This window comes from Mustela nivalis (genome assembly GCF_964662115.1).
Source record: "Mustela nivalis genome assembly, chromosome: 8".
Classification (NCBI taxonomy): domain Eukaryota; kingdom Metazoa; phylum Chordata; class Mammalia; order Carnivora; family Mustelidae; genus Mustela; species Mustela nivalis.
The window spans coordinates 121,599,354-121,623,658 of record NC_139027.1 but is presented as its reverse complement, the minus strand read 5'-3'; the positions used below and the strand labels follow the sequence as shown (position 1 = coordinate 121,623,658).

The window sequence follows — 24,305 nt, the reverse complement described above, 5'->3', positions numbered from 1 at the left end:
GTGTGTGTGTGCTAATTTTTTCCTTAGATACCTTAACAAATAACCACAGAATTTTATTTTCTGGTGCCCTTTCACTTATTAGAGCAGACATTATTCATGTTAGGTAGATTGCATAATTAAATTTTTTAATGGCTACGTGTTATTCTACTTACTTAGGCCGTGTTTGATATTAAAATCACTTCCAATTTTTTTTCCATTATAGGCTTAATATAGTTACCATTTTCTTGATATTTAGTTTTTAAAATTTTTAATTATTTATTAAATATAAGTTACTAGGAGGGTGTACCCTGGGTTGATGAGTATGAGCTGTTTCTTTCTCCATAAGGTTGTTTTAATTTATAGTGCCATCAGCAATGTATATATAGGTAGTCTTTCATTATTACCACCTCTGAATTGGGTGTTTTAAAAAAATTTAAACTGGGGCGCCTGGGTGGCTCAGTTGGTTGAGCAACTGCCTTCGGCTCAGGTCACGGTCCTGGAGTCCCAGGATCGAGTCCCGCATCGGGCTCCCAGCTCCATGGGGAGTCTGCTTCTCCCTCTGACCTTCTCGCCTCTCATGTTCTCTCTCACTGTCTCTCTCTCAAATAAATAAATAAAATCTTTAAAAAAAAAAAAATTTAAACTAACTGGGTAGAAAATATTGTCTTGTTTTGCTTTGTATTTCTTTATTTATCTGTCGGGGCTAAACATTTTTCTATGTTTACCAGTTGTAGTCTAGTTTTTAAAAATCATATGCTTGTATCATTTCTCCATTTATCTATGGGAATTTATTTTTCTTACTAGTCTATGTGAATTCCTTCTGTAGCCACTAACTTCTTCATATTTGATGTAATTAAAAATATTTTTGATAAAAAATTGTGTTATGTAATTTATTTATGTAAATATGCTAAAATAATTTAAAATAGTATAATTCCCTCTAACTAGTGTGTAAGCTTTTCCCTTCTGAGGACACATTTTGTTTGTGCCTGTACTTCCTGGGCTTCTTACTCACTTTGGCACAGAGTAGGCGCTAAATATATGTTGAATGAATAAAGAATATGTCTGTACAGAGGAGGCATTCTACTTTATGTAGTCATGGAGCTATTTCTTTTCAGAGTTGAGGTATGTTCTGTTACTCTTCGTGCATTGGAAAATTTTAATGAAATTTATCATGGAGTTCTAAGTCATTTGTTTTTGTGTGTATATGGGCGGGGGGAACTCATCATGTGAATCTCAGACTTATGTCTCATTCTTTGAATCAATAAACATTTCTTGAGTACCTAGTATGTACCAGGTACTGTATTAGGTTCTGAGACAGCATTATAGCAATCATCCATGAAATAACTTAGGGTGGTTTATCTCATGCTGACAAGAGGTAATTTCAGCCAGTATAAATAAACTGAACATTTTGTTGTGCCTCATTGGCACATTTTCCCACTTTGAGGACCCCTGGTTGGAAAAATCTGGTTTTCTTCAGGTACATGTCTGACAGGAAGACAGATTTAGCTCAGAATGGAGAAGAACTTTGTGTTAATTAGAATTGTGGGGTCATGGAATATGTGGGCTACATTTTGACATAGTAAGTTTCCCGTTACTAGAAATATTCAGGCAACGGTTAGAAGACTTATGTGTTAAGAGCATGACATAAAAGAATTCATTGGTTGAATGATAGTATCAAATGATCTCTTAGGTAATGTCCAATGCTGTAATCCTGTTAATATTTTCAAAAAGCTAGGGACATTATATTCTTATCTCTGTCATGCTTTGATGAGTCTACTTAAAAAACATTTTTTTAGTGGGGACTGGGTGTAGGTTAAGAGTCTGCCTTTGGTACAGGTTGTTATCCTGGGGTCTTAGGATTGAGCCCTGAGTTGGGCTCCCTCCTTCTCTTCTCCCTCTGCCTCTGCCCCCCACTCACGTTCTCACTCACTTTGCTCTCTCTCTCTCCCCAGTAAATAAATAAATCTTAAAAAAAAAAAAAACATAAAAAATCTTTTCTAAAATTTGAAATAAATTTACAGAAAAGTTGCAAAGATAGTATGCTTATATTCCCTTCGCCTAGCTTTCTCTAACGTTAGTATCTCCTGTAACAATCGTGCACTTATTGAAACTAGGAAATTAACATTGATATTATACTATCAACTAATCTGTGTAACTTTTACCAGTCTTTTTTCCACTAATGTCCTTTCTTTGGTTCTTTAATTTCAGTTTGTCTAATATTTTCTTGTAATTAGGTTATACATTTTTGGCAAAAGTGATGTTCCCTTCTCAGTGCATGATTACAGGGGATATATGATGCCAATATGTCTTGTTACTGATGATGCTAACTTTGATCACTTGATTATTTAATTGGTGTCTGTCAGGTTTCCCTACTATGAAGTTACTATTTTCCCCTTCATAATTAATAAGTACCTTGTGAGAAGATATGAGGCTATGCAGATACCCTGTTTCTCAGCATACTTGTCTTCACTACTTTTAACATCTATCAGTGTTTCTTTTTGTAAGATATATAATATCAATTAATTAATTATTTTAAAAGTTGTGGTTCAAAAAACACATAGCATTAAATTTACTGTGTTAACCATTTTTAAGGTTATACTTTAGTGTAGTGTAAAGTATATTCACATTGTTGTTGTATGATGGATCTCTAGAACTTTTTCATCTTGCTAAACTGTAATTCTATACCCATTAAACACTAATTCATCCCACCCCACCCTTGGCAACCACATTTGTACTTTCTGTTTATGATTTAGACTATTTTGGATATATGTTTAAGTGGAATCATATAGTATTTGTCCTTTTGTGACTTAATGTTGCTTAGTATAATGTTCTTTTTAAGGTTTTACTTTATTTTTTTTTTAATTTATTTGACAGAGAGAGATCACAAGGAGGCAGAGAGGCAGGCAGAGAGAGCAGGGGAAGCAGACTCCCCACTGAGCAGAGAGCCCAATGTGGGGCTCGATCCCAGGACCCTGGGATCATGACCCAAGCCGAAGGCAGAGGCTCAATCAACTGAGCCACCCAGGTGCCCCGCTTAGTATAATGTTCTTAAGGTTCATCCGTGTTGCAGCATGTGACAGGATTTCACTTTATAAAGGTTGCACAATTTTCCATTATATGTATATACCACATTTGCTTTATCCATTTTGATGGGACATTTGGGTTGCTTCCACATCTTGGCTCCTGTGACTAATGCTGCACTGATGTAGTGAGTGTGCAAATATCTCTTCAGGGTCCTGCTTTGGATTCTTTGGGATGTATACTCAGAAGTGAGATTACTGCTTTATGTGGTAATTCTGTTTATGGTTCTTGACTGCTGTAATCGTTCCTGTGATGTTCGTGTAATGGTGATTTTCTGTTTCCATCATGATTACTATATTTATTGTTTGGAATTCTACTGTTTAAGGAAGAGCTGTTACTTCTCTATTTATTTATTCAGTTATTTATATCAGTATGATCTCATGGATGTTTATTTCCCTCTGAGTTGTAATTTGTCTTGCTTATTATTATTTTTGTTTATCAAATTGTCCAAGTTTGGCTCTTAGGGACTCCATCTTTTCTGTGAGCTTTCATCATTTTTGAACATTCTTTATTTCCTAGCACAAGATGTTTCAAGTTCATGTTGTATTTTCTTTGCTTTAGCCCTGGATTCAGCAATTTCTTTAAGGAGCCCTGGTTCCTTTAACTGGAGAATAGTATTTGGAATGTTTGGAAACTCAGAGATTTGTGCTCAGTGCACAGAGCATGTGTCATTGACCTCTACTTAGGGTTTTTTTTTTTTTTTTAAAGATTTTATTTATTTATTTGCCAGAGAGAGAAATCACAAGTAGGCAGAGAGGCAGGCAGAGAGAGAGAGAGGGAAGCAGGCTCCCTGCTGAGCAGAGAGCCCGATGTGGGACTCGATCCCAGGACCCTGAGATCATGACCTGAGCTGAAGGCAGCGGCTTAACCCACTGAGCCACCCAGGCGCCCTCTACTTAGGTTTTTGAAAGCAGCTTGATACAGGGGAAGGAAGATAGCTCTGAATATATGTCTAATCCTTTAATGAATTTTTCTTCTTTGGACCTTATTGTCCTCATTTCTAAAGTGGGAGAAAATCGTATCAACTTTGCAAAGTTGTGAGATAATTTGAGTAAAAAACATCAAGCATATAGGTGTGAGGCATATAGGAGATCTTCAGTAAATTGTAATTGCTGTTTTTGTTGCTATATGTATGTTGATGCTACTTGGGTAAATTTTATCCTCACTATATAAATTGAAACTTAAAAAAAAAATTGTCCTAAACTACCTCAAGTTGCAACCTTTCCCTGGGTCTTAGTTTTCTCGTCTGTGAAATGAAAAGGTTGGACTTAGATCTTTGAGATTTCTTCCAGCTCAAGTGTTGTTATTCTGAGTTACTCCTTAGTTCTTCAGTTGCTTTTTCTCCAAGCTAAACAACCTCAATTCATTTTAACCTTTCCACTAGGACCTTTTATTCATCTCTTTGATCATTCCTGTGGTTCTTTTCTGGATCTTCTCCAGATCGTCCTTCTATTTAAAAAAAAAAAAAAACAAAAAAAAAAAACAAAAAAACACCACCCGAGTTTTATTGAGTGCCAACTCCATGCCCAGAATGATATTGAGCAATGGGACAGTATAAGAGGGACCGTTCGCTGGTAGAGCTTACAGTTTTGCTAAAGGGACCAGTTACGCATACCATGGTAGTCCAGAATTGCTGGAGTCCTTCCTTCCTTTCCTTTTTTCCCCCTCCTTTCTCTTCCGTCCCTCAGACCGTCCCTTCCTTCCTTCCTCCCTCTTTCAGGTGAGGAAGGTCTCTTTACTTTCAGAACCTTCCTGAAAGGGGGGGAAAAAAAAAGGTAAAATCTTACATTTATTTTAATAAGGACTGCCTGTGTAAGAGTTTATCATTGGAGTTGTCTGGAACAGGTTCTGTTTCTTGTGTAGTGAGTCTTTCTGTTCTCCATAAGACTATGAGCTGCTTGAGGATAGGGATTGTTTGTATCCTAAAACCTCACACAAAGACTAGCATATTGTGGGCATTTAATTAAGGTTGGGTGAATGAAGAATGTATACATAGCATAGATAAAGACAAGAAGGAAATAATAAATAACCATGTAAATGGTTGGGTTTGTTCATTCAACAAATATTTGAGTGTTTCCCATATCCAACACCCTGTATTTCATTCTGGTAATATGTCTAGTTTCTACCCTCATGGATCTTTTCCGTAGTGGTGATAGGAAATAAGCAGGTTTCAGAGGTACATACTTGTACATTATAATGAGTACTATGAATGAAATGAACAGGCTACTGCTAGAATAGAGAATGATGGGATTATAAGAAACTATTTTAGATAAAATGGTCAGAGAAGTCCTCTTTGAAAAAGTGACATTTGAGTATTTCAGGGTATTTTTTTTTTCTTTAACAAGAAGTTGTTTATTGGTATTTTTTCAGATTAAAGAAAGGAAAAATTGATGTCTTTAAAGGTCAAGGGAATCTTTTTTGGGGGGCAAGAACAACAAATTGTAAATGTGTGTATTTATAAATATGTGTAGGTATGCGGAAATTAGGTGTTGTTCTTGGTACTAATACTTAGGTACTTCAGTAGTTCAAGTAGTGTTAAATGTTAGCTCATGAATAATGGTTAGAACAGAAATAGAGCAGTTGGTGAGACAGTCACACAGGAATCCACTGGTTACTCCTGGAGCTATGGTAGAAGAGAAGGATCATGTAATCTAGTTAAAGAGAATTTGCCCCAAAGCCCAGCTAGTTGAAATTGTTGTCAGTTGTTTTTTGAACCTGTTTGAGTGCTTTGTGTTCTAGATAAACTATTATATTGGTGTATGTAATGTAATGGGAGGTGTTCTGTGATTGTTCTGTTTTATAAAGCCTGCTTAATACCTATGAATTAAAAGCACAAGTGTCCTTGGGACTGACTGGGAAAATCCTAATATTTTAATATCCTTATTTGAAAAGAAAAGTACATAATAACTCAATTAGAAATTCTGTTTTTCCCTCATTAGAATTAAAGAAAAAATCATTTCATTTCATGTTTTCCCTCTTTCCTTGGAATAAACCACTTCTGCTTCCTCACCCTTGTTTTGGTAAAGGTAATAAAACATTACTGAGAATTTGGAAACTGTTCCTAAATTCATCCATAATTCTATTAACTTAACAAAGTAACTCTTTAATTTCTATATGTTTCTTTCTAGAGATGCCCATATACATTCATGTGTCTACCTATAATCTTATACATATAAGTGTTTTCATGTTGCTAGCTTTAATGTAAACTCTGGACTTTGAGTGATAATGATGTGTCAGGGTAGGTTCATCTGTCATAAGAAATGTCCTGTGTTGCTGGGGGATGCTGGTAGTGGAGGATGTGAGTATATGAAGAAGGGGTTTATGGGAGTTCTCTGTACTTCTGCTCAGTGTTGCTGTGAACCTAAAAATGTTTTAGAACATAAAGTGTATTTAACAAATCTCAATGATTACCTGATTTTTATTGAGTGACTTTACTGTAATTTAATTAACCATCTTATTGGACTCCCCCTCTTCCCCCACCAAGTTTTCACTCTTGTGAATAATGCTACACTGAGGCTCTCTTACATGAAGCTTTTTCCCCTTGGGAATTTATTTTCAAAACTGTATTTATTGGTCTTGATTTTATTTCCAACCTAATAGCGTTAATGGTGACTATTAAAGAAGACAATATATGTTAAGGCACTTAGCATTGTACCTGGCATATGATAATTGTAAATAGTGGCTATTTTATTGCCCAAGTGCATTCAAGTGCAATGAGAACATAAAAGGAAAGCAGTTCTGATCTGAACAACAATGATGTTGGTGATGATGGAAGCTTCTATTTATTGAGTATTTTGTGAAAGGTACTTTACATGTGTTATCTTCTTCAGTCCTCCCTACAACTGAGATTCAGTAAGTCGCTCATGGCCACCCAGCTTATACGTGGCAGAAGCAGGCTTTATTTATTTTTTAAAAAGATTTTATTTATTTATTTGAAAGAGAGAGAATGAGAGAGAGAGATCATGAGAAGGGAAAGGGTCAGAGGGAGAAGCAGACTCCCCGCCTAGCAGGCAGCCTGATAAGGGACTCGATCCAGGGATTTCAGGATCATGACCTGAGCCGAAAGCAGTCGCTTAACCAACTGAGCCACCCAGGTGCCCCAGAAGCAGGCTTTAAACTTAAAATTGACTGTTAAGGGGCGCCTGGGTGGCTTGGTGGGTTGGGCCTCTGCCTTCGGCTCGGGATATGATCTCAGGGTCCTGGGATTGAGTCCTGCGTCGGGGGGGGGGGGGGGAGGTCTCTCCTCCACGGGGAGCCTGCTTCCTCTCTCTCTCTCCCTGCCTCTCTGCCTACTTGTGATCTCTCTGTCAAATAAATAAATTTTAAAAATCTGTTTAAAAAAAATATTGACTGTTAAGAGTCTTTTCCCCCCCATCTACCACACTGCTGCCAATGTTTAGGTAGGTCTTTATTACAATTCTAGTTCCTAGAGTTGCCCCAGATTTATTTAGTTCCAGGTTTCCAGGGCCAAATCCTTTTATTTATTCAGGTATCCAACAGATGTTTATTGAGTTCCTACTGCATACCAGACACAATCTTAGGTGCCCATCTTGGATTCTTTTCGTGATCAGATCACCAGGACCTAGGTTGGAAGGATTCTATGATCTTTACTTTGAAGCAACTCTTCTCAGAGTAACCATCCAAGTGAATGCTCTCTGTTGCTTACATCTATTTTTTTTTTTTTTTTAAATCTCTCAGTGGCCTCAAATGAGCCAGTCCCTGGAATGTGGTGGATCAGAACAGATTCCTGGGATAGATGTTCAGTGGAGTAGGAAGTATCACACCACAAATAAGGTGAGAATTATTAGTATTTTCTACATTTATAGACTGCTTTCACACAGGTATTCTTATTTGAACTTTAGCAGAATTTTTAGCTGGATGAGGCAAGGAATTTTATTGAATACAGAAGGTGAGTCACATGGAAATGAAGTGACCTGCCCAAGGTCACAAGGATAAGTGACAGACCAACTGAATATTTGAACCTAAGGCTTTTGATCCTGTATCCTGTATTTCTTCTGTTGTACTTTCTTGCTTGGAAAACACTGTAGAGAAAAAGTTGTTACAGATTTTTCATATGTTAAAAGTAAAAGTAAATATTTTTATATGTTAAAACATACGTTATCTGTTTAAAGTATTTAACTTGGAGAATTTCTTATAGCCTGCCTTCATGTAGAGAGCTTAGCATTAGAATAGGTTTTTCTGGGGTGCCTGGGTGGCTCAGTGGGTTAAAGCCTCTGCCTTCAGCTCAGGTTATGATCCTGGGGCCCTGGGATAGAGCCCCACATCGAGCTCTCTGCTCAGCGGGGTGCCTGCTTCCCCCCCACCTCTCTGCCTACTTGTGATCTCTGTCTGTCAAATAAAAAAAAAAAGAATAAGTTTTTCTTGGAGTTTATTTGCAAACTACAAGACTCATAAAATATGGTATACTAAAAATACAAGTTTAGGACATTTATTCACTGCTTGCTTTGGTTGGTTATGATTCTGAATGACTTTTGACTGCTTTCAGACAGTAATCTTCTTTCCTTTTCCTGTTATTTTAAAACAGAACATGCTTCTCAGAATTCTTCTCTGGGAGATAAAGGCCAAGATTTCCTTTAAAAAGTACTCTTTTCCATAGAAGTTTTATTCTCATAGCCCATATCTGTCATTTACTAGACATGGGTCCATAGGTGTATAGTCAGTGAGGTGGCTCTGAAATTTGAAGGACACCTATTAGAGTTCCAGATGTGTTTGTACTGAGTGATAAGATGCCCAGAAAAAGAAGAATTAAAAATTCTAGGTGGAAAAAAAAATCTAAGCAATAAAAAATACCCTTATATCTAATAAGAAACAAAAGCATTCTTTTTTGGATAATTATTTTGAGGGGCACCTGTGTGGTACAGTTTGTTAAGTGTTTGACTCTTGGTTTTGGCTCAGGTTGTGATCCTCAGGGTGGTGAGATCGGGCCCCACATCAGTGCTCAGCAGGGAGTCTGCTTAAGACTTTCCCTTTGGGGGCACTTGGGTGGCTCAGTTTGTTAAGCATCTGTCTTTGGTTCAGGTCATGATTCTAGGGTTCTGGGATTGAGCCCTGCATGGGGCTCCTTGCTCAGTGGGGAGTCTGCTTCTCCCTCTTCCTCTGCTCTGCCCCTTCCCCTGCTCATGCTCTCGCTCTCAAAAACAAAACAAAACAACAAAAAATACTTTTCTTCCTCTCCCCTCAAAATAGATAAATCTTAAATTTTTTTTTTTTTTGTAACTAATTTTGTCCCTTTCTTTTTGATGAAATAGCTTTCTACTACCAAGGATTCCCCACAGCCTGTTGAGGAGAAGGTCGGTGCCTTCACGAAGATAATAGAAGCTATGGGATTTACAGGACCTTTGAAATACAGTAAATGGGTAAATTCTTTTTAAATTCTTCTTTATTTTCTTTTTGGGCTTTATGCCTTCTGCTCCTTATAGATTTTTTTTTTTTTTTTAAAGCTTCTGCTTTGCTTTTGTGAAATTCATGCATTATTTTGAGAGCTTCAGAATGTGTTGTGTCCCCCTCACCCCATTCCGAGTCAGATCTATGTAATGTGTGGGTCTGGAGTATTCTCTCTGTTTCCTTAACCTGATTCCATAAAAGTATTTCAGTAAAAGCTAAGCCAATAAAACTGGGCTTTCCAGGTTCTTGCTATGTGATATGCCATACAAATGAGTTCTAATGAAGTGGATGGGCAAAATGTTCTGATGGATAGCATTCCTAAGGAAATACTACTCTCTGATGAATCCATATTCATAAGTGATTTTTTTCACTAGGTCATTGTAGTGACCTCTGTTAAAATTTTACTAATCATTTTTAAATTTATCAATTTTAAGATTTATTACAATTCTTACGATGGAGGGAGATTTGCTAGCTATGTCATTCCTAGTCAAGTCTTGGCCTAGCATGTTATTTGCTTTATAGTTGTTGCTATTAATGAATGAATGTCTTCTGTGCATCAGGTACGTATTGCCCCTGGGTTTTATAAGTGCCTCTAACCAATTAAAGTAATAAAATATTAGCCCAGTGTGTCTCCTGGTGCTAGCGTTTCTCTAACTTTATAGCAGAAGTGCCTTTTAATGTTTTTCAAGGTTGCTAGAATGTTGGATAAGACTAATCAGTCATACGTTATATAGCCATCAAAACAAGTCAACACAAAGCAGTAGGGAGGACTTTTCTAGAAAACTTCGTAGCTTTGCTGCAAATGATCAAATAATTCCAATTATGCCATTTTAACAGGATGGATTAAAATTAGAATTTCAGTTTTGTTGCAGACTTTACTTGTAGTTTCTCTTTGCAATGTCTGGTTCTCTTCCTAACAATTCTCACTGCAGTAAGTGTAGGCTTCTCTCTATAATCTCTTTTTTACATAAATTCTGAAAAGCTAATGGTGATTCCACAAACATTTTGTTTTTAAGGGGCTTTAGAAAGTATGGAAGATAACACATACACAGGTAATGATGTTCTTGAGACTAAGATTATAAAGTGCCTTCTTAATTGTCAGTGAAATATTAGTTATATTCATCAAAGTTATCTTTTTTACATCTTAATCTTTCGGCAAATGATAATCTGATATATTTGGTAATGTTTTTAACAAGAATCCTTTTTCTTATAGAAGAAGGTTTGTGATTATGGCATTTAAAACTTAAAATACGTGTTTGAAAGTTAGAAATTAAGAGAAAAGAGAAATGAGAGCAGAAAGAAAAAAAGGGAAAAATTTACTGTTTTATTCATTTCTTGAGGTTGAGTTCCACTTTGTTGCTACCATTGCTTTGTCTAGTCTGTTTTTTTATGATTCCAGAGGGAAAGTTGGCTACCATTTGGAGGATTACTAAATCATCAGGAAAATTTCTTCACTGTTGTAGTTTAAGTTAGCCTTTGATTTTTCTTGGTTCCTTTGCGACCTCAACTAAGTACTTAATATTTGCATTTTAAAAGGCTTTATGATGTGCAGTGTCTACTTTTGTAACCTTTATCTTTAAATTTCTGACATCAAAACATCAAACATGACATTCTAGTATAATTTCGGTGGGAAACATAGGTATAACTTTACTTCTGGAAAGACTACAAGCCCTGGGTGCCTGGGGGGCTCAGTTGGTTAAGTGTCTGCCTTCGGCTTGGGTCATGATCCAGGGGTCCTGGGATTGAGTCCCGCATTGGGCTCTCTGCTCAGTGGAGAGTCTCCTCTCCCTCTGCTGCCTGCTCTCTCTTCCTCTCTCTTTTAAATAAATAAATAGAAAGAAAGAAAGAAAGATATATTGATTGCAAGCCCTTTTCGGTAAGTTTGACTTAGATATCTGATCAGGCTCTTGGATTGTACTGGAAAGATCTTTAAGTTTTGCGTTTTTACATGTCTTTCCTTAGGGAGTAAAATATGTGCTTGACATCAGCAGTATCAATCATCTTTCCCCCATTTTTTTCTGTAACATTTTCATATGTAGTTTAATTTTTCTTTTAGATTCATATTTAGGAATTTAAATGTAGCTTTTCCTTACCTGTTTGTCTTGAAATAACCAGTCTTTTCCATTATCTTTATGTAGCAATATCAGGCAAGACAAGGACATTTCCCATGTTCAATTGCATGTCAAATAGGCAGTTTCCAGATTAGCATAAAGCCAAGAATTGATTTCTGTTCTGAAGGATACTGGCAAACTGGAATGCATTCAGAGTGGGCAGTGGAGGGCGCCTGGGTTGCTTAGTGGGTTGGGGCCCCTCTGCCTTCGGCTCAGGTCATGATCCTGGAGTCCTGGGATTGAGCCCCGCATCCGGCTCTTGCTCAGCGGGGAGCCTGCTTCCTCCTCTCTCTCTGCCTACTTGTGATTTCTGTCAAATAAATAGATAAAATCTTTAAAAAAGAAAAAAATAAGTGGGCAGTGAGCCTTGTGAAGGGTTTAGGAACCGTGTTGAATGAACAGTGGTTGAAGGAAATAGGGATGCCTACCCTGGGAAAGAGAAGACATGATGGTTCTTCTCAAGTATTTGTCAAAAAAAAAAAAAAAAAAGAAAGAAAGAAAAGAAAAGACTTAATCTAAGTAAGGTATTCCACTGGGCAGTGGACTTTTCATGAATGTTACATGAAGCATATTTACATTCAATGAAACAAAAGTCTTAACAAGAACTGTCCTTCAGGGGGATAGGTAACCTCTCGAGGTCATTGGACTTGTTTGAACAGTGGCCCAGATGGTTGACTGTGAATCAAGAATGCTGTAGAAGGAATTCCAGTACAGAATAGAAGGTTCAGATGACTTCAAAGCCCCTTCAACTCTCACACAGCTGTTAGTGCAGACCTTTTACTACATTCATTTTTCATCTTGTAAGATGGCACAAGATGCAGCAGTCAGTGGGAGAGCTGATTTTCATTTCTTAAAGCTGCCTGAGGTGCTTGTGTTTTCATCAGAGACACTGATGAAGTCTTCCAGAGTTAGAATGAAATAAACATGAAGTCTTTTGAGAACCAGAACAATTTGTATTGACTGGGTGGAATTTAGTACACCTACTTCTTTAACTTATATTAATGCATGAATCCTTGAAGAAATTCTTTCCCCAAGTTGTTATTTCCAGTCCCTCTGTGATGGTCTTAGGGGACTTGCTTTAGACATTTGTCCAGGAAAATGGCTCACCCAAGTATAAAGGTTTGGCTTCACTGCAGGAAAAGTGAGGAACTATAAAATGCTCCTGATTGCCACATTATGAGCAGTGTATAAATACACTGGCTGGTCTGGTGAGGTCTTCATTATTTGTAATGGATGCTTTCTTCATGAACATGTGGGGGAAAGCCTTCTTCAGGGAAGATTTGGGTTTTGGTGGCAAATCTGCCTTTCTTAGGTAGAATAATTAATGAACCTATAGGACTCTCTCTATGTGAGGATCTGGAGGAAACTGTGGAGTTAGGAAAAAAAAAATCAAGAGACAGGCCATTAGGAATTTTACTTAAAGTTGTGAATGTGTTGACATTTATATACCAGTACCCACATTTGACAAGTACTAATTTTTGCCAGATTTGCTTTAATTTTATTTTTTCCAAGATAAACTTTTACAGAAAGTAAACTAGCCCATTTTTCCTTTCTTCTCTTTCTCCACCAAGATAATTACTGTTCTAAAGTTGGTTTTTGTCATCCCCTTGTACATTTTTTTATCTTTTACCACTCATATATTATCCATAAACAACATATATAATATATTGTATTAATGAAAACTATATAAGCAGTCTCTCACTTTTCAACCTGTTTTTATTAGTCAACATTATGTCTTTGAGTGGAGATCTGATTTTTTTTCATTTCAACTGCTGAATAGCTTCACACTGTATAATTAAACTACAGCTTAACTATTCCTCTACCAAATACAGTTGTTTTAACTCTTTCATAATGACAGTACCTTTTAAATTGTGCGGGAGTTTCTTGAGAGAGAGAGAGATGGAATTGCTGAGTACTAGTCTATGAGTATTTTTAACTGTATTAAATTATATTCATGACTTGTTTTATCAGTTTATATGTCCATCAATTAGGGTTTAAAGGTCCAGAATCATTTCCAAAACTTGATACTGTCAGACTGTCTCACCAATTAGATGGTGTGATACAGTATTTTTTATTTAGTTTGCATTCCTCTGGTTACTAATAAAGTTGAGTGTCTTTTCCTATGTTTACAGGGGGAAAAAAATTGTCAATGTGTCTATAGTTGAGGGTAGGCTGTAAGCTTCATGAAAGCTGGAGTTTTTTACTTCATTGTTCGCTTCTTTCTTCCCGATGTCCAAATCCACATCAGGTACTGAGTTAGGTACTCAATATACTATTTGTTCACTGAAGTGAAGAGCTAAAAGATGTCCTTAACTCCCTGCCTGAGGATAGAAGTAGGGCCGTCAAAGCCAAGCATTAGGATAATGATACTAGGATGTCATTAGTTTGATCATGGTACGGACCAGTACTCCACAAAATGTGTTCTGTGTCAGATACTTCTAAGAACTGCAGATGTTAACGAAGTTAAACAGACTTCTTTTTTAGCCTGCTGATACGGTGAATTACACTGATTGATTGGTGAATGTTGAATCTGCTTTGCATTTCAGGAATAAATCCCATTTGGTTGTGATTTATTGTCCTTTTAAAATATTGCTGAATTTCATTTGTTAGTATTTTGTTAAGGATTTTTGCATCTAAATTCTTGAAGGCTGTGGTTCTATAGTTTTATTTTCTTCTAATGACTTTGGTTTTGATATCAGGGTAATATTGACCTTATAGAAAGAGCTAAGAAGTGTTCTTCCCTCTTGTTTTCTGGAAGAGTTTATGTAGATTTCATAACATTTCTTCAGATGTTTGGTAGAAACATTGAGTGATGTTTAGTGATGCCATTGAGCATGGAGTTTTCTTTGGAGAAGGCTTTTTTTTGTTGCTGCAAATCCCATTTTTTTAATAGATAATAGGACTATTCATGTTATTTATTCTAGGGAGTTTTGGTAGTTTGTGGTTTTTTCCAAGAAATTTGTCCATTTTCTCTAATAATCATATCTGTTGTCCTAAAGGTGTTCATAATAGTCCCTTATTATTTTATGAATATCTCTAGGATATATTGTGATAACTTCTCTGATTCTGGTAATTTTTATATTCTCTGTTTTTTCTTTATTCCTTGATCAGTTCTGTTAACATTTTATCAATTTTACTGATACTACTAATAAACTGGCTTTTGGTTCTTAGATTTTCTGTGCTATTTTTCTGTTTCTAATTTTATTGATCTCTGTTCTTTATTATATCATTCTTTCTGCTTGCTTTTAGGTTTAATTTGCTCTTTTTAGTGTCTTACCATAGATTTTGTTTAAATTGGCTTCGAATGCTTATTTATTCCCATGTAGATATATGTTTTTCAGTTGTTACATGTTTATTCTGTTTTCCCCATATGAGCTTTACTCTGAAAGCCTTGAAAACATGACAGACCTCAAATTAGCAAAGAAAAAAATCTTAATTACAATTAGAGACATAATCCTTCTCTAATTTATTCTGGGTTCTTCTGCCCATTAGAGACACTGCTGTTCTGACCCTCGAGTGTTTTGAGAAATGAGCATGATACAGTGTTATAGTAGTATTTTTTGGTGAATTTGAACCATAATAATATAGCTTTACTAAATTCTAGATTGTTTTTTCTTCAGTTGCTATTTCATTCTCAGTTTCTGCATTTTTTTAGTCTGCATATTTGAGTTTGTAATTATCATTTTAAGAAAGAATTAGCTGTTATAAGACTTTTGTGGTTGGACTAATTTATTTAATTGTATCCTTTAGGAAATATTTTGAAAGTCCTTAGAAATACTTCCTTACTTTGGCACTGAGTTGGTCTTCAGACCTACAATTTAACTCTTAAAAGAATTTATTTTTCACTTTCAGATTTATTTTTATGGAGGCATAATGTACATATAGTAAAATATACAGATCTTAGGTATACAGTGAATAAATTAAAACCACCACTCAAATCAAGATTCTAAGAGAATTCTTAGTGCTTTGGGAAGTAGTAAAATTTTGATCCTTTTACTATATTTTGCATTCATTGAAAACCCTTAATGGTAAGCACAGCCTTCTCTTAATCAGCAAACTATAAAACTAGGGAAAATATAGAAAAAAATGACTCTTTCCCCAAGGTATAAAAAAGACTTATAGAATAGATAGTAGTGCTTCTGAAGTAAGGTTGAAGGATTGAGGGGGTTTTTGGTTTGTTAGTTTGATTTTGGTCATAGAATGGGTAGTTTTTTAATATAAGGGGTTTCAGATTATAAAGAGTTAATGTGAGTGATGCTGAATAGGGATTTAGAGGCTCAAATGTGATGAAGTAAGTTTGAATTAAGGAGAGATTTCATATAAATAAATATTGGAAAAATCTTTTTGACATTTTGATGCTAACTTATAAAATGTGAAAATTGTGTGAAGTCTGTGAATGGTTAGCTTTAAGAAAGAAATAATCTGTGTTGGTTTAGCTATTAAATTTGCCTAGAGACAGGTTTGGACTCATCCTCCTGGTTGAACAAATATAAGATGTTGTGACTATATCTGCTAGCACTGGAACATACTTGGTCATATCTTGAGTTTTATTTTATTTTATTTTATTTTATTTGTTTGTCTAGAAGATTAAGATTGCAGCCCTGCGCATGTATACCAGCTGTGTGGAGAAAACTGACTTCGAGGAATTCTTTCTAAGTAAGTTTACTGTTTTTGATAGCTCTGAAAAGGAAAATCAATCTACTTTTCATGGGGTGCCTGGTTGGCTCAGTCGGTGGAGCACGTGACTTTTGATCTTGGGGTTGTAAATTCGAGTCCCATGTTGGGTGTAGAGATTACTTAAAAATAAAATCTTAAAAAAAAACAACCTATTTTTCGTTTTTATGACTGGGTCAGTTTTGAGTCACTATTGAAACAATTTTTCCTGTACAAAAGTGTGTAATAAAAGCTGCTTATTTTTCTCTTTTAATAGAATAAACAAGGGCAAAAAAAACCTATAAATAAGACATTTTAACAAGTTAGAGAAAAGAAGAAACCAAAAATTTGTCTAGTACTTTGACATTTTCCACACATGCATCTTTTTACGTATGAGTACTCATAGTAAACAAATCCTGTTCACATTCTGGATGTTGTACTTAGCATTTTGGGTGAAGTGAACTTTTTGCCAATCATTCCTCTTTTATTTCTAGTTTTTAATTGTTTTGGTTGATGCCTAATGATTGTTTTCTTTCTGTTGAAGGATGATTGGGTCAAAGGTATATATATGTGTGTGTGTGTATAATTTTATTATTTATAAATAAATAAATATTATTTATTATTTATATCCCATTGAAAGTAAATTGTTTTCCAGAGGGGTTTTGCTGGTTTAGATCATCACTGTCCATTGATTATAGTGACATAGTACTCATTTTGATGCTGTCAACTATTTAGTTACAAATAGTTAGTTAAGCAGGTACTTTTAAAGTTATTGAGAAAGTTGAAGCTGTTTCTAGTTCTACAGATTTTGGAAAGAAATGTGTGCTGTGCACATCTGTGGTTATAGCCATTATCCTGAAAGCCACAAACACTTGACTGTATATATTTGATAGTTTTCATGGAGAGCAAATATTTGTATAGAATTATGTTAATAATAAGGAAGATAGCTAGATGCAGTTTGGATTATTTAATAACTCTTTTGGTTTTTAAAAACCAAATGCAAGTTCTTTTGGTGATTTTATAATTTCAGCAGATCAATATTGTGTTAGAAACTTAAAATACATACCCTACTGAGTTGTAATCCTGATTTAGTGTCTACCTTCTGTTTCTTATTTACTCATAGGGACAAAAGTAAACTTTCTTGCTTCTTTTTAATCTCTAAAAAAATTCTCATTTAGGAGAAATTAGTCTAAAAGGAGAAAATATTCTCTATCTATTTGATGAAGAAACTATTAATATTTGAAGCTGGATTTTTCCTAAGTGATTTCTGGAATCCATCTCCCCAAGTATTTTTCATCAGATCTTTTTAAAAGTTCATCCTCAGATATCTATTTAATATTTGATTTTATAAATAACTAATAAATTTATAATTATTTTGAAATGATGTTTACTAGTTATCTTTGTCTTAGCCAGTCCTCATTATTGAAGATCCTTGAGTTAATATTCTAAATTGAATACTGAGATTATTATTGTATGTTTAAGGTAACATATCATGTTTCAATTTATGATTTGTTGTTAACTACTAATAAAAATAAAAGTTTATACAAATTATTACCATTACATGCTAATCACATTTACATGGTGTGCTTTTACAATGGGCTCATTTAGGAGTTACAAAACCTTGTAGGATAGGAAGGACTTGTATTGTTTTCATTTTTATTTTCTTTTCAGAAGCAGTTGTAACTTAAAGGCAAAGTGATTTCCCAAAGTTGCTTAGCTTGATCCTATGTTGTCTGGCTTAAAGGCCAGGAATTTTTCCACTATAATATATGACCTGTGAAAGAATGTAATTGCAAATTAGAAATTGTAATTCATTTTAATATATTTATATGTTATTGTTTTTAAATAAGAACTATTCCTAGGAGATATTCTATTAGTATTATTAACTGATGTTTACGTATATTAGAGTATGTTCACCTCAATAAACTTTGTTCTAGCTTTGCCCTTTGAAGTTGTTACCTGGAGAGGCAGCACATTTTTTAAGACCTAGTTTAAGAATTGCCTTTTAGGGGCACTTGGATGGCTCAGTGGGTTAAGCCTCTGCCTTTCGCTCAGGTCGTGATCTCAGGGACCTGGGATCCAGCCCCGCATTAGGCTCTCTGCTCAGCGGGGAGCCTGCTTCCCCCACCACCACCACCCTTGCCTGCCTCTCTGCCTATTTGTGTTCTCTCTCTCTGTGTCAAATAAATAAATAAAATCTTAAAAAAAAAAAAAAAAATATTGGCTTTTAGACTTACAGCTTATTCATTTGTATTAATGCTCCAGTGTGGTCCATCTTTGTTGTTGTTGGGTAGATTAACTTTTAAAATGAAACCAAAGTGGTTCTGAACTGTGGCTAAGGAATAAAAAATGGAGCCAATCTGAAAAATATGATTTGGAGGCAGATAAATATCTATGAAGCAATGAGACTTGCATCTTCTAAAGAAAGGTTCTAAAGAGTAGGCCAGGCAGGTTTGGGATAAAAGAAGAGAATATATATATATAGAGAGAGAGAGAGAGAGAGAGAGAGTAGGCCAGGCAGGTTTGGGGTAAAAGAAGAGAAAATATATATAAAAAAAAAAAAAAATATATATATATATATATATATATATATATATATATATATATATGGGTAAAAGAAGAGAAAGTTAGTTAGCCAAGTGTAATCTTGGGAAGTGAATATATATATAGAGAGAGAGAGAGAGAGAAAAGAAGAAACCAAAAATTTGTCTAGTACTTTGACATTTTCCACACATGCATCTTTTTACGTATGAGTACTCATAGTACTTTACGTATGAGTACTCATATATATATATATATATATATATATATATTCACTTCCCAAGATTACACTTTTAAAGTGGCTATTGCCCTTGGATTTTTGGTATTTTAGGGCTTGACTTTTAGAGTCCTGAGCATTCAGTAGTTTTTAAAAAGGATAGAGAGGCTTAGGTAGCTCAGCACTGTCATCCTTACTCTTCCAAAAAAGTGAGGCCAGTGTTAATTCCTGAAGATTGTGTAAGAATGAGTTGTGAGTAGCCCTATAGCCTCTTGGATTCGCCCATAAAATGTCCAAGTTATAGACTGTATCATCTCAGAGCCAACGTGTTCAAAGGTCTTGATCCAGTGACCTCAACCTTGGGGATTCTGACTGGTGAGACTAATGGCCCCCTGTTGTTTCCAAGATGTTCTGATGGTTATCCCATTTGTGGCATCAAGGAGTATAACCTCTGTGAGAATGCAGGGGTTTGCTAACTGGTCTTTTGGAGATCAGTTCTGTTATGAGGAGCACTTTGGAACAGATGGGGCCAATCAATAAAGTTTGTGTTGAATTCCATACTGAAATTCCATTCTGTATGAAAACTGCTTTGTCTTTAGCTCTTAAGAGACTTAATACCTTGGAGAGGAGTTTCCTTAATGAGTAAGTTCTGAGTCAGTGAATGAGGTTCATTTTATTGACACAGTCTTAAATAGTGAGCTATTTAAGATATTTTAAACCCTACTGTTGAAATAATTCACCGAGAAATAATAGTAAATATTTATTGAGTACCTATTAAATATTAACCATTTTGCTAACATTTCATAGGCCTTATCTCATTTAATCCTCACAAATCCCTATAAGATAGGTTCTCTTGTTCTCCCCATTTTTACAGAGAAGATGGCATAGGCACTGAGAAGGCTAAGTAACTTTACCCAGAGTCACATAGCAAGTTAAGAGGTACAGTCAGGGTTTTGAATCAGAAGGTCTGTCCCGGAGGCTGCATTAAACAAACAACTGTGTTAATACTGTCACTCCATAACAGTGATGAATTATTTAATTTTATCCAGCTTGATATTGAGGAAGAAAGTACCTAGCCTCAGGAAATAAATGGGCCAAGCGTGTACTGGTGTAAGAGTGTGATCTTGACAAAAGGCAGTAACATTTTAACTTTGACGTGTTTAAACACAGTTTTTTGAGCTGAAGATCTACTATGTTTTTGTGATGCTTATGGTCATTCAGTGGTCTTATTTCTCAGGGCTTTACCCTGTGGGTTTCTGTTCTGACTTTGCTGGGTACAGGGAGTCAGTATGCCAGCTCTTTTCCCATTGTTAGCCCTGAGCCGACCCCCAGGATGGAAAATGGTGACCCAAGTCCAGCTGCTGGCCTGTCTGTCTGTCTGTGCTTTCCAGCCCAAGAATTGATTCCCTCTCTGAGAGAATTGGAAAGGCTCCTGGAGGCTGCCGAGAAGCTTTGATGTAGAAGTAGCAATTGAACAGATTGTCCTTTAGAGGCAGCCAAATTTCATTTTCCAGATTGAAAGACAGACTTCCAAGAAAACTTTTCTTTTTAATGTTTTGTTCTAGCATCCAAAAAAGACCCAACTTCAGATCTGGGCTTGAGAGTTTCTCATGGCTATTCTTGTTCTAGGTGGAGGGTGGTTGGCCCACTCTCAGATGGCATGTGTCTTAATAGCTGTATGGTTGGCCAGGCCAGCTTCACCTCCCTCCTACTGGGTTCCAAGAGGAAGTCCACTTGACAACTGCTGGGCACCTCCCAGTAAGCTCACCAGAGTATTTTGGTGTCACTTTATGACAGATCTGGACTTAAACTCCAGCCCAATCACTAGCTTGTTATATTGTGGCTGCCCTCAAGTTACTTAGCCTTTTTGGTCCTGTTTCCTCATCTCTAAAAGGAGGATTATAATGCCTCCCTTCAGGGTTAAAGTGAGAATTAATTAAGATAATGTATTGCCATGACTAGCAGTGGACCTGGCAGGAAATACGGGCCCTTAGTGAATGTTAGTTTCTGATACTAGTATTAGAAAATCAGTTAGCAATTAAGACCACAGTGGCTGAAATCAAGCAGATCTGAATTTGATCCTAGATGCTTGATTTCGTAGCTGTGTGACTTGGGCAATTATGGTCTCCTAAGAGTCCATTTTCTCACCTGTCATTGAGGGTATTAGTAATAGCTACCTCACAGGCCTGTTGGTAGGATTCATTGGGTCATGCATGTAGGCATCAATTACAATGTCTCACACAAAGTAAGCCCACAAGGAATGCAGCTCTTTAGTATTATTGGTAGTGTTAGTGTGCTTCACAGAGGTTCTGCTCTGTGTTTTCTCTCCTAGTGGCCCTAGTTTGTTACCATTTAGTACATTGTATTGTTTACAAGGCAGAAAATAACCCTTTTTTCTTGAGTCATTGCTCAAAGGGCAGATTCTACTCGAAGGGCCCAAACTGAGCACTGATACTATTCTTCATCCTTTTGCTTTACCTTTTCTCCCTGTCATGTAATCGGGAAGGTACATTCAGTGGGGGACCCCTCATCTAGGCCAGAGGCATTTCCTAGAGATCTGAGAATTGAGAGGTGTGGATGTCTAAGCAGTAACCTGAGTTTTAGTGTCTTAAAGTTTTGTCATTCCTAGGGGGTGATGAATGGCCTTTCGTTAGATGTAATCTGCTTTCCTTTTCAACTACAGCTCCCTAGAGCCTCACTTCTTTCTCCTGGTCATTTATTTTGGGCGAATCATTCAGCATATCCAGTATGTTTGTAGCATACCCAGTATGTTCGTAGCATACTGGGTCGCCTTAAGGAAGAAAGACAGGAAAAAGAAACTAGAAGAACTTAGACTTCTCAGCAGGGCAACAGTGAAAAACACTTATACTTAAGTGTGGTAGACAAAGAGTGTCGGCCTAGCTTTCCAGATGAACTTGAGACTAGGAAGGGAAAATAGCATATAAGTTGGAGGAAACCATACAGATCATCTAGGCCACATTATGCGAAGTGAGAAAACTGAGCATCTGAGAAGAAAAGCGATTTGCCCAAGGCCACACAGTAAAGTGGTACCAGGGCTGGAACTAGAAGGCTGGTTGTCTGACTGCATTCAATGCTCTTTCGACCCATCATCTTGCCCTGTGGTTCCACTGGCCCTCTCTGTGGTCGCATAATCAGAGAACACTGTAGCTGCCATATATTTGAGTTGAACAGATTCCTACCAATATTTAAAATATAGTCAATATTCCTTCTCTAACCCCTCACGTATTTATACTTTATTGTTATTTTCTAGGGTGTCAGATGCCTGATACATTCAATTCATGGTTTCTTATAACTCTACTTCACGTCTGGTAAGTGAGCAATTTAAGTGAAGTCACCAAAAAAAAATTTTTTTTTTTTAAACACTGCTAACTTGCAAGGTATAGCCTTCAGCAGGGCTGATGATATGAAATGGCAGTTGTTCAGGCATTAAAAACTGTTCCTTTCATTTTAATAACTAGTGTCTTAAAGCACATTTTTATTAAAGGTCAAAGCATAGTCCCAGAAAGAAACTAATATTTGTAAGCTTTTCTCAAAGAACACCTAACCTGGTGAACAATGCTATCACTATCTTTAAGAGACTCTGTGAGCATGGATGGAAAGTTCTCTCCCTTGGTTGTTTTAGGAAAATTCACATTTACGTAAAAGTGGTTTGAATTGTGAGAATCCGTGGTCATTTTCATTGCTGGTCATCAGAAACCTATAACAAATTATAGCACTGACATTTACGCCTGTACCTCTAAAATGTGCATACAGGTTAAATTCATGCCAGGTTTGTTACATGTAAAAATATTTAACACCTTAAACAGTATATTTTTTCTTCAGCTGCAAATTAAGTAGCCAAAAAAAATCAATTTTTCATCTAATGTTACACAGTATTAAAGGTCAGAAGGATATAGGAGAGACGTTGAAGTGGGGGCTGGGGAATGCATTTATTGAACTGCCAGATCTTGGGAAAGTAAATTCTGGAGAACTAAGTTTACTACTTTGACCATAGTGAGTATCTGAGGAACGTGGGGAATGGTTGCCCTGTCAAAAGGACCCTTGTTTGAGACTCCCTTCAGCTGAGCTTTGCATCACAGGACTGACTACTATAAAAAGACTTTTTGGTTTTGATCGCCTCTGAAATATTTCTCCTTCTGAACTTCCATAGTCACTGAGATTGGCTAAGGGGCACAAGGTAGCAATTTATTTTGTGTTATTTTTTCTAAGCGGGTACTTGATTGAGTGCATGCTCTGTCCTGGGAAGTTTGCTGGGAACTAGCAGTGGTTCTCAAGAAGCTCACAGTCTAATGAGGGAGATAAGACATTTAAAATAGCGATAAATTGGAATGGCTAGGTTTTATGATAAATCTGAGTAAGTAGTGCCTATGGGACCACAGAGGAAGCCACAATTATCAAAGCCTTTACTAGTTCTGCCTATTTTTTTTTTTTTAATATGTAGTCTTTTAGTCAGGCAGCTAAGAAGGCAGACTACCCTCTGTCTGAACGGTGAAGGTTAAGGAAAGGTTTAGGGAGGGCAGCTGGATATACTGAGAGGAAAACCACTTTTTTAAGAGGAGAGCACTGCAGAGGTGGCACTGCAGAATTACTCACTGGAAAGGTGGGAGGGCTGAAAGGAGGCTAGGCTGTTCCCAGAGGAGCTCAAAGATAATATTCAGAGCTGGTATGAAAGACTCTTTATTGCCCATATAGCTAGAGGTATCAGAGAGTTAGAGGGAGTGGATGGCAAAATAAAATATATAATCCCTGTAACCACATCCCAAGGTCAATTCCTGACTAATAGTAGCCAGGAGAACCTTGAAACTACTTAAGAGTTCTTTCAAGATAGCCACCATTTCCAGACATGCCTGCTGCATCTTCCTTGCTGAGGTTGGTTCTAATTTCTCAGAGAAGTGGGGAGTACTGCTACCAGTTAAGTAGGGGAGGGCGGCTGTGTGCCTCAAATCCACACTTGGTCTCCCTCCACCCTTCCTTTTTAGTTCTTAGGATCTGCAGGCTCACAGATGGTGAAATGAAGTGGTAGCTTTTCAGTTTGAATCGGGAAACTCTTACTGAGAACTCACTGGGCGTTAAGGACTGGGGGCTTTGGAGAGAAGGGCATGCACCTTCGGAAACAATCCAGCAGGTGACAGACAGAAAGTACACTTGCCCAAAATGGATGACATTGAAAGACGTGCTGTGCCCATGGCACAAGCAGAATCTATGGAAGGATAGGGAGGTGTGACTAAAGCCACATTTGGTGGTAGTGGTTGGGGAGAGTATTGGATAAAGAGTGGCTTTGTGGTAGGAGTGACATT

At 36.6% G+C, this 24,305-nt stretch overlaps 1 protein-coding gene across 3 annotated transcripts in view; it reads left to right on the top strand.

Annotated features, from left to right (window-relative positions):
• The window catches only part of UQCC1 (ubiquinol-cytochrome c reductase complex assembly factor 1), a 97,282-nt gene that overhangs the window by 15,143 nt on the left and 57,834 nt on the right, over window positions 1–24,305 (top strand). For all 3 annotated transcript variants that reach the window (XM_082746168.1, XM_082746166.1, XM_082746167.1), the window contains exons 3-6: window positions 7,759–7,854; window positions 9,330–9,437; window positions 16,160–16,232; window positions 22,259–22,316. In XM_082746168.1, coding sequence (XP_082602294.1) covers window positions 7,759–7,854; window positions 9,330–9,437; window positions 16,160–16,232; window positions 22,259–22,316 — 335 coding nt within the window. The remainder of the gene's footprint in view (window positions 1–7,758; window positions 7,855–9,329; window positions 9,438–16,159; window positions 16,233–22,258; window positions 22,317–24,305) is intronic.